Here is a 15,492-nt window from a genome sequence, read left to right on the forward strand (position 1 = left end):
TCTGCTAGTTGGGGTTTAGTCCACTTTTGTATCCTTCCCTTCAAGGCTCAGGGGTCCAAGATTATCTTCTGTGTCTGTGTTAATTGGTTTGCCTTTTCTTTGTTGAAGAGCATCTGTGCAGTCCTTCTGCCTAGTCTGCCATCTTGCCGGAATTTTTTGTGTGAAGTTTTAAGGAAATATTAGATTGAACCCTTTATTGTTTTGCTGAAACTGTAGAGATGCACAAGGCATGGTCTTTGATCTCGCAAGGTTTAAAATCTAGTTAAGAAAATACTTAAAAGGCAAATTGAAAAATTATTCCTGAAGTAAAGAAAGTCTAGTGTCTACAGACTGAAAGCGAAAATAATGTCCAGGAATGAAAAATTGATACAGATTTTTCACTGAGACCTTTTCTGGTGGAGTTACTGAATTTTAATCATAAATAAAGAGGTATGGGTATCTATGTTGTCAAAATGGTGTCGACAGTGGTAGCATCTGGTTGCTGACTTCATGTGGGGGAGAGAGAATCACTGTCAGTATCAGCAGCCCAAGACTGGTCTGTGGTGGGACTTGTTTTCTCCCTGCAACTTTTTTTTAAAAAAACAATTCTGATACTAGTTGTCCTTCCCAACAGTACTCTACTTCTCTGTGAGGTTCGATAATTCGTTGAAACACAGAACTCACAATATTCATGACGGGGGTTTATTAGGGAAGTAGCAGGTTACAAGTCTGGTTCAGGAACACTCAGTTGACAGCCTCTGCTTTGAGCATGCTTGTCTCTTCTGGCCTTTAGCCTGGCCTCTTTTCTACTTAGGCAAGTGTTACAAAGCCTAAGGAGGGGTCGCTGTGAGTCAGGTTCGACTCACTGGAGGTGTGTTGGGTTTGTTTTTGGTTATATGGCAAAACTGACCAGTCTCTACATTAGGGTTCCATGTATCTTATTTCCATGGTTCCACCCTTATAAGGGTGCTTTTCAGGTTACCTACTGTTGCTCTGACAAGAATGTATACCACAAATGTGATGGCCTTAACAAACAGGAGTTTATTCTCTTACAGTTTGCGAGGCTAGAAGACCGAGTTCAAAGTGCCAGGCTCTAGAGGCTAGGTGAAAGCCCCTGCACCGTGGGCTTCAGCTCTGCCTCTTGCTCTCGGCCCACTGAGGCTAGAGGCATCTCTTCACTCAAGCAGCTACTGGCTGCTGAGGCTAAGAAGCCCAAAGTCAACAAATAAAATAGCACAGTCCCGATGTTACCAAACTACACGGCAGGCCGTTAATTCAAGTCCATTGTAAGTCCCAAGGTTGGCAGAGCATGGCAGGCTGCTGAGCAACAACATGGCTACATGCAGGGTTCAAGAGCAGTGTTGGCTAGAGACCATTACCATAGTTCCTACTTATATATTGGGAAGCAGACACCTACTCAAAGCAGCTACTCAGTTGTTCACAGTAGATTCCACCATGGAGTTGATTGTCATTTTCATCATGGGGAATATGACATCCAGCTACCCAGCCACTCAACCTGGCCCAGCCAAGTTGACACACAAACTTAACCACCACAGGTGCAATGTATTTATTTACATTATTAACATGCTATCCAGTCCCTTGGTAGACCATAAGCCACACACATTTGCATTATCCTGCCCAGTTACCTAAGGAGCTCTGGTGTCACAGTGCCTAAGGCATTTGACTGCTAACCAAAAGGTTGGTGGTTTAAACCCACCACTCCACTGAAGGAAGATGGGGCAATCTATCTCTGTAAAGATTTACTGCCTCGGAAACCCAGTGGGGGTCCTTATGAGTCAGAATCAACTCAATGGCAGTTGGTTTTAGCCCACTTACCTATCTGGTTGGAATCATAAAGACCATGGCTAGAAGGGCCATATTAAATAATTCAGTGCTCCACACAAGTATAAAAATAAATTATGCAAGAAGAAAATACCCTTTGGTCTCAGGTTTCACTGTAGCAGCATAAGTTGCCAGATTATCATGGAGTTAAGTTTCTCAGGAAGAGAAACAGTCATCCAAGAAATTTATATTCAGATAATCATTAGAGTGTAAAAAGCAACAGACTTGTGATCACACAAGAATTTAGAGAATACACCATTTATTAGCTCTTAACCATTCAACCAGGAATCTAAACCAACCAATATAATGAAAAAAAAAAAATTAGAAATGGAAAGTAGTTGATGATGTAAATGCTGAATCCATTTGTAGGACCTTTGATTAAAGAGAAGAATATTCATTACAACTATGAATATATGATCACTTATGAAAGTTAGCTTGTTAGTGTGAAATATGAGAATTATATAATCAAACACTTTAAAGCTAGGATCATTTTTGTGGGTAAGAATTCTTATTTAAAGAACTTTACAAATAGGTATAAACAAAATTATTCATAAATATGCTAATTATATTTTTCTTCTGTGATAGTAAGCCAGTTTAGTCTTTCCTAAATGATAATTTGTATGTTAAATGACAATTATTATCTTTCGTATCTCAGAGTCTTAATGATTATCCTGTTGTTAAGGTACAAGTCATTGTTGACTTGTGTATCCATTAGTATGAATGTTTTATATATATATATATATACACACATACACACACACATATACACACACACGCGTTTTATAAATATATCATTGTTCTTTTTTTAATTTCTCAGATAAAACTGAAACTGTCCTTAGTGATGACAGGTTTTGTTTCTCCCTTTCATTTTGACTGCTCATTAGCACCTTCATTAGAAAGCAGTGAGGGCAAAATAATTTGAAATCCAATCTTATTTCTTCCTTGAAATTGATTTATTTTCTCTTCAGTTCTTGATACCCGTATTCACTTCTCTTGACACATGGCCATTTGGAAATTTTATTAGGTTACTTTTAAATCTTCTATAACAGTAGAACTGCTGTGCCATGGCATATCACCCAAGGGTTTTTGATGCCAGTATCAGTGGCTATCAAGTTGATTCTGACTCATGATAACTCTCTGGTATCAGAATAGAATTATGCATCATAGTGGTTGATTTTTTCAGAAGCAGATCGCCAGGCCTTTCTTCTGAAGTGCCTCTGTGGACACTTGAACCTCTAACCTTTCAATTAGAATCTGAGTGTGTCACCCATTTGCACCACCCTGTCACTCCTACTTGCCTAGTTGACTCCAAACCAGTTGCCTTCAGGTTGATTCTGACTCATGGTGACCCCATGTGTATCAGAGTATAACTTTGCTCTATAAGGTTTCCAATAGCTGTGATCTTTCAGAAATAGGTCTTTCTTACAAGGGATGTTCAGGTAGATTCAAACCATCAAACTTTTGGTTATTAGCCAAGTACCTGTTTGTGCCACAAAGGCACTCCTTAAATGGAGACCAAAGAAACAAAAACAAAAAATCATTGCCTTCAAGTTAATTCTGCCTCATAGTGGCCCCATAGGGTTTCCAAGGCTGTGAATCTACAGAAGCAGACTACCACATTTTTATCTCAAGTGGCTGGTGAATTTGAACTGCTGACCTTTGGATTAGCAGCCAACTGCATTGACCAGTGTACCACTAGAACTCATCAAGTGGATATACCAAAAAACCAAACTCACTGCCATCAAATTGGATCCAACTCATAGCGACCCCTCCTTGGGTTTCTGAGGTGGTATCTCTAAGGAAGTAGATTGCCCAACCTTTCTTCTGAGGAGTGGCTGGTGGGTTTGAACCATCAGCTTTCTGGTTAGGAGTCAAATGCCTTAGGCACTACACCACCAGAACTCATATAGTAGGTGATAAATGAGTATGTTTTTAATTTGAAAGGTTGAAGAATCTCTGCAAAAGTGATACATAGGGGCAGTGGTTTTGTTTTCTGCAGTATTGTTGATATTGCAGATAATTATGTATGCAACTCAACTAGGTATTTATGTAAAAATTTTAGTAGTTGCTGTCTAAATTTACATGTAATTAATTTTTTAATTCTAATTTTTAATTATAACATTAACTTCAATTAGAAGTTGGTCATACTTAACTATTAAAATGAATGATTTATTGTTATACATTTGTGATATTTAATACATATAAAAATATTTAAAGTGAATAAAGGTTTTACATTGGTTAACATGATCAAAGTTTTAATTACGCTAACATTTTTAGTTGTCATGAGGTTTGTATATTTCTGTTATGTATATCTTTTAGTCATTCAAGTAAGAAAACAGTCTTTTATTTTCTCAGGTATTGCATAAGCCGGCCACAATATAAGACTTCTTGTGGTATCTCCTCATTAATTTCTTGTTGGAATTTCTTATATAGCACAATGGGAGCTGGAAAGTAAGTATGTCAATTTATTGGTATCTTCAGACTTCAAATTCAAAAGTAATTTGGTGTTGCTTCTCTATAATAAGAGATTTTTAAGAATATATATTTTGTTTTTCCCAGAATATATTTTTTAAAGAAAAAACTGCTGTACTTTGTTATAAGCCTTTTAGTGTAAATATATACATGTATTATTTTTGATAAAATAAAAATTAATTAAAAATAGTACCAGATTGTTTGCAAATCAGACAGACATTAAAGTTGTACATGATTGGAACTGTAAAATGAAAGGCACTGTTTCTTTTGTAGTCTTCCACCTATTACCCAAGAAGAGGCTTTACATATTTTGGGTTTTCAACCCCCATTTGAAGATATTAGGTTTGGCCCTTTCACTGGAAATACAACACTTATGAGGTATGAAGCCCCCACTTAGAGGCAATACCTATTTATAGGTCTGTAAAGAAGTCAAATTACAGATAAGTGTTAAATAATAAGCTATGTGTCTAACTATTGAGCCCTAGCCTATAGTAGATATGCTGAACTTATACTATGCCCAAATTTGTCTAGAATTGGAATAGTGCTGTCTTTATTATGGAATTGTCACTATAAGCAAACTTCTTGTTTTCAGATGGTTTCGACAAATTAATGACCACTTCCACGTGAAAGGATGTTCTTATGTTCTATATAAACCTCATGGGAAGAACAAAACAGCTGGAGAGACCGGTAGGTAAATGTATACAAGATTTATATGCATAGACAAATCTCCTCACCCATACATATGCAAGTACATGCTTTAGGATCCATCTCAAAGATTGGCTGTCTTTATTCAAGGGACAATATGTAAACCCTAAACACAGTCTGTTACTTTTTATTTCATTTCTTTATCTAAGGGGGAAATTTGTAATCTGTAGGGTATTTTATATGTATTGTTTAACATATATCTCATTTTTGCATGTAGAACTTTTAGAACTTTAAGGCATATCATAAACACTAACAGTATTATTTGGTTTTGTGGGGTGTGTGTGTGTGTGTAAAACTTCCTTGATGCAATATGATGCAATATGGAATTTCCTGAAAGGGAATAGAAGGATTTTGCTATTAGGCCTGCATAATAACATATAAAAGCAGCATAATGGACTGTGAAAGTGACAGAATTCTGTTACACAATGTTGATAACAGAAATCAATGGAGTTCATTTTAAGGATTGTTTTAGTTGTGTGTTAATCACATAATTTACATTATTTGGAAATTTCCATTTTTTAAATTGTCACAGTAAGCTTTTGATTTTACAAATCAGAAAATTGTACTACAGAGAGGATATGTTTACTAAGGTTTAAAGTACTGAACATCAGGTAGGCTATATTTCTGTTGACCTATAGCTGGCCACTAGAGCTCCTGTTAATTTAGTTATAGCTGGCATATTATGTTGGTTAAAAGTTAGGCAAAATTGGAATTTGCATGTTGGTTCCTGCACATACTCATTTTGTGACTCTGATCAAGTGACTGAGATCCTCACTTTCTGAGTCCCACTGTAAACCTTGTGTTTCCATATTAGTATCCATTTCATAGGATGACTGTGATCATAAAAGTATATATACTTGCAATGTACTTAGCACCATGTTTGACACAGAGTAAGGACTCAATATATGTTAGATGTTATTCGTACTGATTGAATTCTGTACCTTTGCATTGTGTTTGTCTCTATAGAAAAGGCAGCTTTAAATGGTGTGTTAGCATTGTTTTTGGTTCTAGTGAGATGCTGACACACCTCTCAGTAACTGATCAGCAGTTAAAAACTGAGAAATGATATGTTTTACAGGTTGCTAATTTTTTTGTGTCTAGTTTGCTTTTTAAATTGTTTATTGAGTCTTCATAAAAATGAATCATATTTTTCATTTTTAGAAATCTCTAGCTCTTTTTCAAATCCACTTTTTTAATGGAATATTCTCTGGTTCATTTTCATGCCTTATTATTATTTTTTCTGTTTTTGATCTGATATCTGAAATTTTGGTATATCTGATTCTGCTCTTTTTGGTCTCTTTTCTGTTGGCTCTCACTTGAGGTGTCTTTTTTTCCTTGTGTGTTGAATATTTTAACTGTAATCCATTCTGAGAAGTCTTTGAAGCCTGGATTGAATTTAAGAATCATAAAATTCTTTAGAGATTTACATGTAATTTTGTCGTGTTTCCTAGAGTACTATTAACCTAGAACAATTTTGACTTAAATTCTCTAATTTTAACATAAGTAACATAAATTTTACAAGGTCATTGTTAAGAATTTTTGAGGAAATTATTACCCTCTCTTCCAAGTCAAAACTCACAGTGGCATATTTTTTTCATTCACTCTTCTATGTGGTCAGTCTACTTTTCCTTTACTTTTATACTGAAAGTATAAAGCTTTATAGTATCCTAGCTTTACATGACATTCTCCCCTTAGACTCTCCATCTTGACCAATCCCTAGACTTCATTTGTTAGATTAATTCCTCCTGTAGTCATCAATGTAAAACTACATTTTCTGGGATTTGGCAGAAATATCCAGGACAGAAGCCAGCTTTACCTTTGCTAAAAGGGCAAGGAGGCCACATCTCCTGACCTCCTCTAACCCTGCAAGAGGAAGACAGGATCACCATCAGTAACCCAAGGCCTATTCCTACAAGGCCAGACATGCTGCCTCCCTCCAGGCCTTATACCAACTGTTCCTCCTGCAGCACCCAAAGCCTAAATGCTGGATTCGATAATTCACTGCAATGGCCACACAGAACTCACAGATTATGGGATTTATTAGGGAGGCACCAGGCTACAATTCAAGTTCAGGAACAACGTTCAGTCTCTCTCCCAGCCCACCGTCTCTCACCCAACAGTCTCTCTCCCAGCAGTGCATGTCTCTCGGTGTCTCTTTCTCTCAGCAACACATCTTCCTCAGCCAGAGGTCCGAGAGAGACTTCTGCCTCTAGGAGGACTCCTTTTGAGCCAGGCACAGTGGCCAAACTAACCAATCATAACATCAGAATTCTAAGCACCTGAGAGAGAGAACATTGCTTTGTGCTGCTCACAACAGAAATACCTCAGGTGGATGATTTTTACAACCAGGAGCTCCTTAGTTGCTCACGGCAAATTCCACCACTGAGTTTACAAAGACTTATGGCTAGAAAAGCCATGTTATTGTTATGTGCCATCAAGTTGGCCCTGACTCATAGCGACCCTTCCTTGGGTTGCTGAGGCAGTATCACTACGGAAGTAGATTGCCCAACCATCCTTCCGAGGAGTGGCTGGTGGGTTTGAACCACCAGCCTTCTGGTTAGCAGTCAAGTGCCTTAGGCACTATGCTACCAGAGCTCCTGGAAAATCCATATCAGGTAATTTACTGCACAGCAACCTTACAGCTCACTTACCTTCTAGGATCCCTACTTTCATTCCTTTGTCAATCTCTGGTGACTCTTCAGAATGTATTTCAACAGATCTTTTTTTGTTTTATCCAGTATTTTCATCAGCAGGGTTGTTCAGAATATCTAAATCACCATATTGCCAGAGGACGTATATATAGTATACAAAAAGAATGTATTTTATGTGTTTATGTTTATGTTCAAATTTCTATTTTGTGGTGTGAAATGGTTCTAAACTTAGAATCCTTTGGACAAACAAAGTCACTGCCATCCAGTTGATTCTGACTCATAGTGACCCTATAGGACAGAGTCAAACTGCTCCATAGGGTTTCCAAGGCTGTAAATCTTATAGAAGCAGACTGCCTCATCTTTCTCCAGTGATGTGGCTGGTGGGTTCAAACTGCCAATCTTTTGGTTAGCAGCTGAGTGCTTTAACCACTATATCACCAGAACTCCTCTTTAGACAACAATGTACTATTAATAGTAACAAAATCTTAATTCTGGTGTTTATTCCTAGCTATATATAGTAAGTAACTAAACTGAGCATGGTTATGGATATAGATAGAGCCCAAACTTTTTCATAAACTGTGTAATGCAGACTATTTGATTGAGCTTAGTTTTGGTATATTAATTTTCCTGATTTAATATTTAATGTGTTCTACAATTTTGGAGTATTGATGCCCTTTTCCCTTGTGACCTGCTTTTCAAAAAATCAGCATTGGTAAGCAAGGAGCAATTCTGGTACACCTGGCGATCTCTAATGTATTTTTTAATATTAATAAGGTCTATAAGGAGCTCTGGTGGCATAGTGCCTAAGGCATTTAACTACTAGCCAGAAAATTGGTTCAAACCCACCAGCCACTCTGAGGAAGAAGACTGGGCAATCTACTTCCGTAAAGATTTACTGCCTCAGAAACCCAAAGGGGGTCACTATGAGTTGGAATCAACTTGACGGCAGTGAGTCTGGTTTTGGAATAAGATCTATGTTAGCTAGATGACATATTTCCAAAGAATGTATGTTGTTTTGTTTTTGGAAGGAAACCTCTTTTTTTTTTTTTTTCCATGGAAATTAGAAGGATTACTGTGATTATCAGCAAAGTGCTTTATTTTAATTAATTAATTAATTATATTGTGATTTGGGTGAAGATGTACAGAGCAAATTCACTTTCCATACAGCAGTTCACATACACTTTGTCTCATGACATTGACCACAATTTACCATAATGCAACAGCTCCTCTCCCACTTCCTCCCGATAATTACCTTTTCCCTGTGTCCATCCCTCCATGCCCTCCTGCCCCCTGAGCTGTCTGCTCGTGCATAAGCAGCCCTTCTTTCTCCCATATTGTTCTCGGAAGGAGACATCTTTTATTTTACTTATTTATATTAAACTCATACCAAACCAAACCCACTGCCAATGAGTCGACTCTGACTCATAGCAACCCTATAGGACAAAGTAGAACTGTCCAGAGGGTATCCAAGGCTGTAAATCTTTATGGAAGCAAACAGTCTCATTTTTCTCCCACAGAGCAACTGGGGAGTTTGAACCACTGACCTTTTGGTTAGCAGCCAAATGCCTTAACCACTGTACTGCCAGAGCTTCTTATTTATATTAAGGGGAAACAATATTAGTTATGTTGGTTCCACATTTATTATCACTGTCAGGTCTGTATTTTAGTTTGGTGATGCTAGTCTACTAGTGTTTGACTCTGTCAAACAAGATACTTATCATTTCTCTTATTAATGTTGATTCAGTATTATAAACTCTTGCTATTCTTATGATGCTAACTTTTTAAAAAACTCTATTTTATATATATAGTTTTTGTTGAGAATCTACACAGCAGAACGTGCACAGATCCAACAATTTCTACATGTACAGTTCAGCATTGATTATATTCTTTAAGTTACGCAATTATTCTCACCCTCTGTTTCTGAATTATTCTTCCCCCATTAATGTACACTCACTACCCCCTAAGTTTCTGATCTAATTTTTTGTGTTTCCATTGTCAATTTGGTCCTATATAGATAGTTCTTAAAAGAGCACAGTGCTCAAGGCAGACATTCTTTAAAGCAAAACTGTTGTTTGATTTAAAGAAGACGTCAGGCAATATTTTGGGTTTCAGGTTTAAAATTTAAAGATTATGCTGAGTGGAGTAAGTCAGTCACAGAAGGACAAATATTGTATGAGCCCATTATTGTAAAAAGTAAAGGAAAGGTTTACTTAGGGAAGGAAACTCACTTTGTAGGTTACTGGGGTGGGGAAAGGGTAGGGAAAATTTTGGACTAGTTGGGGGTCACATGTTGATTTGGGTGAGGGGAGGGACAGTATGGAAAGAGTCTGTGACTAGCATGATGACATTGGAGAAAGGAAGGACACTGAAACGTGCACATAAGATATAGACAACAGGGGCAAATAATAGTATACGTACAATACTGCATCACCACTAACACCAAATGCCAGGCTACAGATAAATACATAGACAAGTGAGAAGATCAGCTGGGGGTCAGTGAACAAGAATATACCCTAGACCAAGGATAGATTTGGCTGAATATAATCTTACATATTGGGAGCTCTGGTGGTATACTGCCTAAGGCATTTGACTGCTAACCAGAAGACTGGTGGTTCAAATCACCAGCCACTCCTTGGAAGGAAGGTTGGGCAATCTACTTCTGTAATGATACTGCCTCGGAAACCCAAGGAGGGTTTGCTATGAGTCAGATCCGACTCGATGGCAAACACAACAGCAGCAACAATCTTACACATGCACTTGTGCTGTAAAGCTAGCCACACACATTATAGAAGCAACAGAAGACAGAGTTGGAGTAATCTCTCAAAGACAACCAAACACCTTCAGAGAGAGAATCACTGGGCCTGCCAACTCAGGACCATAGTCTCGGGAGACAACAAACTCAATTGGCACAATATAGTATATACAAATCTTGCTCCACAACCTATTTTGGTGAGTAGCGACTGGGGTCTTCAAGGCTTTTGAGTGACCGTGTAAGATGCAACTATTGGTCTCCTGTCATCTGAAGTGAAGAAAAGTGAAGAAAATTTAAAGGTATCTGGAAACAATTAGTCCAAGATGTGATGGACCCTGAGACCAGAAGAATTAGATGGTGCCCAGCTTCCAATGCTAACCACTTGGAAAGGGACAAACCTGGAGATGCTGGATAGAGTGGGAGAAAAAATGTGGACCAAAATCCAAAAGCACAAAAATGACCAGAGTTACTGGTCAGATACAGTCTGGTAGAACTCCCAAGACCATGACCCTTGGGTTAGTTACTCTTCGGGCCTAGAATTGGACTCATTCTCATGTATTGGTCCTCAGCCCAAAAGTAGAAAGTCCTACATGTAGCACACCTATCCCAAGGCGATGCACCCTACTCTGAGATACACCCCTTAGAGCAATTGGCCATGGGGCACCAGAAGTACAGTAGTCACATAGAGGGAAAGCTGGATAGACAGGAGTGCATAGTTAAGAAGGGCACAGGGAGCAGGTAGTCATGAGAGGGGAGGGGAGGAGAGTTTGTTATGGTTGGGGATGGTAGTTGGGGCATGAAATCAAATGTACACAAATTGTTGAATGTAAAACAAAGTTTGCTCTGCAAATTTGCACCCAAAGCACAATAATTTTTTTTTTTTAAGAAATTTAAAGATTATATCAGGGCAATAGTTTGGAGATTCATCTGGCCTCCGTGCTCCAGAGAGTCTGGATTCTATGAGGATTTGAAATTCTGTTCCGCAGTTTACCTCTTTTGATCAGGATTCTTCTATAGAATTTTGATCAAAATGTTTGAAGTTAATTTCACTCAAATAAAAGGGTGTTTTTGAAACATAGTACTACCTTTCTATGTCTCATTTTTTTCATTGATTTTATAGAAGTACAAACTATTCTTGTTGTGTGCTAGGCACTATGCTGACTTAACCTGATTTAATGCTGTAACAACTTTATACAAAATGTATTATTCCCATTTGATTGATTAGGAAACAGAGACATGGAGATGTTAAATTTAGCCAATCACGCAGCTAGTAAGTGGTGAATTCAGATGTAAAACGTAAGCCTGTTTGACTTCAAAGCCTAAACTTAACCATCTGCTATTCTTACCTTTTGTGATGTTGTCTTCTTTCAATAGTAATAGTGCATTTTAGAGCTATTATATTATTTTTTTAAGTAATTAATCATTTTCAACAACAAAAAACCATATACCTTAGCATAACTTTTGTTTTTGTTGTTTTTATTTTTAGTTTGTTACTTTTTTTTTTTTTTTTAAGTATCTGCTAGGATGAATGCCATTGGTAGCTACTATAATCAAGTCAGCTTGTCTGGGATACTTGACTTTTTATGAGGTCAGAAGTCAAGAAGTTCAAGAAAAATGCATAATTCAGCTCTATCTTTGGAACCCTTTTCTGATCCAAATGATTTTCACAGTCATTCTTCAATTATTACAAAATATTATAATGATTATACTCTGTGACTCCTGCAACATTTTGTATTCTGGGAACTGAATATGAAGAAGTTCACTAAAAGCAAGTGAATGAGTAAGGTTGTCATAGTAATTAGCGATTTAAGCTAGCACCATCATTGTGGAACTCGATGCTTTCCCTGAGGATACTGTGTGTGTGACACTGACTTTTTGATGCTTAGCATGGTTGCCAGAGCCAATTCATATACTAAATTTTAAAACCCCAGTGCCGTCAAGTTGATTCCGACTCATAATGACCCCCACTGGGTTTTCAAGGCAGTAAATCTTTATGAAAGTAGATTACCTCATCTTCCTTTTGTGGAGCAGCTGGTGGAAAGTTTGAACCACCAACCTTCTAGTTAGCTGTCAAATGCCTTAGGCACTGTGCCACCAGAGCTTCTTAAATAAATAATAGTTAAGCTTAATTTTTTTAATATGACAATAAATACAAATTTTAATATAATAAATACAATGTTCTGATATTTTGTTCCTCCTCAAAGAGATCATCTTGTGCAACTGCTTGGATGTACCCACTTTGAAAACCATTAACCTAGAGCAGTGGCTGCCAGAATTTGAGCATGACAATAAATATTTTTGGTTTTGAGGGACAGATAGTCTCCTTCAGTTCTTGCATCCTGAAAACAGACAGTATGTAAATGATGGACATGGCTACATTCCAGTAAAACTTTATTTAAAGGCACTGAAATTTGCATGTCATATAATTTCCAAGGGTCATTAAATACTATTCTTTAGAATTTTAAAAATGTAAAAACCATTCTTAGATCATTGGCCATTCAAAAACAGGTTGCATGCTGAATGGCCTGTGGACAGTAGTTTGACAGCTCCTGACCTAGGATTGAAGTCCAAGCCAGTCCCTGGCTGCAGAGTACCTTTCTAGCCTTCTCTTCATTCTGTAGCCACATTGGGGTCCTTTCTGTTACACTCTTCCCCACAATATACAGATCATCTTTAGGCTTTTGTGCCCTGCTTATGCTGTAGAATGTACTTCATCTCTTTCTTACCAGGGTAAATTCCTACTCATCAGTCAGTGGTGAACTTAAATGGAAGGAAGACTTTTTCTTCTGCTTCCCAGGCAGAATTAAGTTTCTCCCTCCTCTGGGTTCTCACAGCACCTTGTGTGTGCCGCTCGTAGAGCTTTCATTTAATTGTTAGGTAATTTGTATACCTGATGTTTTCTTCCAGGATATCCTGAGTTCCCTTCCTTGAGGAATGGGCCTAAGTTCTTATTCATATATGCATCACAATGCCATGTATTTACGTGCTCAGAAATTAATTTAGTGAGTCATAGTTTACTCATACGCAAGTTCAAGTTGAACCTGAAGAAAATTAAATCCACAAGAGCCAACCAAAATATGATCTTGATTACATCACACGTGAATTTAGAGACTACCTGAAGAATAGATTTGACACATTGAACACCAGTGATTGAAGACCAGATGAGTTGTGAGATGACATTAAGAACATCATACATGAAGAAAGCAAAAGGTCATTAAAAAGGTCATAAAAAAGAAAGGAAGAAAAGACCAAAATGGATGTTCAAAGAGACTTTGAAACTTGTTCTTGAACGTAGAGGGCTAAAGTGAATGGAAGAAATGATGAAATAAAAGAGCTGAACAGAAGATTCCAAAGAGTGGTTCCAGAAGACGAAGTACTAAAATGAAATATACAAAGACCTGGAGTTAGAAAATAAAAAGTATTTCTCAAGCTGAAAGACTGAAGAGAAATTTCAAGTTTCAAGTTGCAATATTGAAGAATTCTAAGAGCAAAATAATGAACAATGCAGAAAGCATCAAAAGAAGATGAAAGGAATACACAGAGCACTATACCAAAAAGAGATGGTGAACATTCAGTCATTTCAGGAGGTAGCATATGATCAAGAACCAATGGGATCAAAGGACGAAGTCCAAGCTGCAATGAAGGAATTGGCGAAAAACAAGGCTGCAGGAGTTGAGGGAATACCCATTGAGGTGTTCAGCAAATGGTTGTAGCACTGGAGGTGCTCACTCATTTATGCCAGGAAATTTGGAAGACAGCTATCTGGCTAGTGATGGAAGAGATCCATATTCATGCCCATTCCAAAGAAAAGTATCCAACAGAATGCAGAAATTATTCAACTCAATCATTAATCATTAATCATGTGGTATCATTAATACCACAAAGCAAGTAAAATTTTACTGAAGATAATTAAAAAAACAGTTGCAACAGTATATTGACAGGGAACTGCCACAAATTCCATCCAGATTCAGAAGAGGGTGTGGAATGAGGGATATCATTGCTGATGTCAGATGGATCTTGGCTGAAAGCAAAGAATACCAGAATGGTGTTGTGTTAGACTGGGTTCTCCAGAGAAACAAAACCAGTAAAGCTTCTATATAGAGAAATTTATCTTAGGAAAATGGCTCACACACTTACAGGAGCTGGCAAGTCCAAAGTTCCTGTATCAAATGTCAAGCTGGAGGCTTTTCCATGTCAAGCTGGAGGCTTTTCCTGACTCTTGCAGTTGCAGGGGCTGAGAACCTCAAGGCTGGCAGGCAGTACACTGGCTGTTGACTCCAGTGAATGACGAATCCAAGATCTCCAGGCCAAATGGTGGATTGTTCACTCATGGACAGTTGTAGGCAGCACAACAGAATCCTGATCCACAGAAGGATGTCTCCTTTCCCAGGATGTCCATAGATATACTGGAAGTAGGCCACACCCCTAGGGAAACTCCCTTTCAACAGATTGCCTGCTCAAAACATAATCATCTGATCCCATCATGGGAAAAGCCACATCACAACAGCTTAAACCACACAGAATTGTGGTCCAGCCAACTTGACACACGGCTCCAACTATCATAGGTGTTTACCTATGTTTTATTGACTATGCAAAGGCATTTGACTGTGTGGATCATGATAGATTATGGGTAACATTGCAAAGAATAGGAATTCCAGAACACTTAATTGTGCTCATGAGGAACCTGTACACAGATCAAGAGGCTGTTGTTCGAACAGAACAATGGGATACTGAATGGTTTTAAATCAAGACGTGTGTCAGCATTGTACCCTTCCACCATACTTACTTAATCTGTATACTGAGAAAACAATCTGAGAAGCTGGACTGTATGAAGAAGATCACAGCATCAGTATTGGAGGAAGACTCACTAAACACATATGCAGATAACACAACCTTGCTTCCTGAAAGTGAAGATGATTTGAAGCACTTACGAAGATCTGACTCCAGCCTTCAGTATGAATTGCACCTCAACATAAAGAAAACAAAAATCCTTACAACTAGACCAATGAGCAACATCATTATAAATGGAGATAAGATTGATAATCATCGATTCCATTTTGCTAATCTGTTGCAAAAGACCTTTTTATTTAT

General features: G+C 37.8%; 1 protein-coding gene across 1 annotated transcript in view; it reads left to right on the forward strand.

Annotated features, from left to right (window-relative positions):
* LOC103208151 (DNA excision repair protein ERCC-5) overlaps nt 1–15,492 on the forward strand; it is a 114,429-nt gene that overhangs the window by 29,307 nt on the left and 69,630 nt on the right. The window contains exons 3-5 of the mRNA XM_042782697.1: nt 4,177–4,272; nt 4,567–4,671; nt 4,886–4,980. Of these exons, the coding sequence (XP_042638631.1) occupies nt 4,177–4,272; nt 4,567–4,671; nt 4,886–4,980 (296 nt within the window). The remainder of the gene's footprint in view (nt 1–4,176; nt 4,273–4,566; nt 4,672–4,885; nt 4,981–15,492) is intronic.

This window comes from Orycteropus afer, unplaced genomic scaffold (assembly GCF_000298275.1).
Source record: "Orycteropus afer afer isolate SDZICR_OR568_19922 unplaced genomic scaffold, OryAfe1.0 scaffold00417, whole genome shotgun sequence".
NCBI lineage: Eukaryota > Metazoa > Chordata > Mammalia > Tubulidentata > Orycteropodidae > Orycteropus > Orycteropus afer.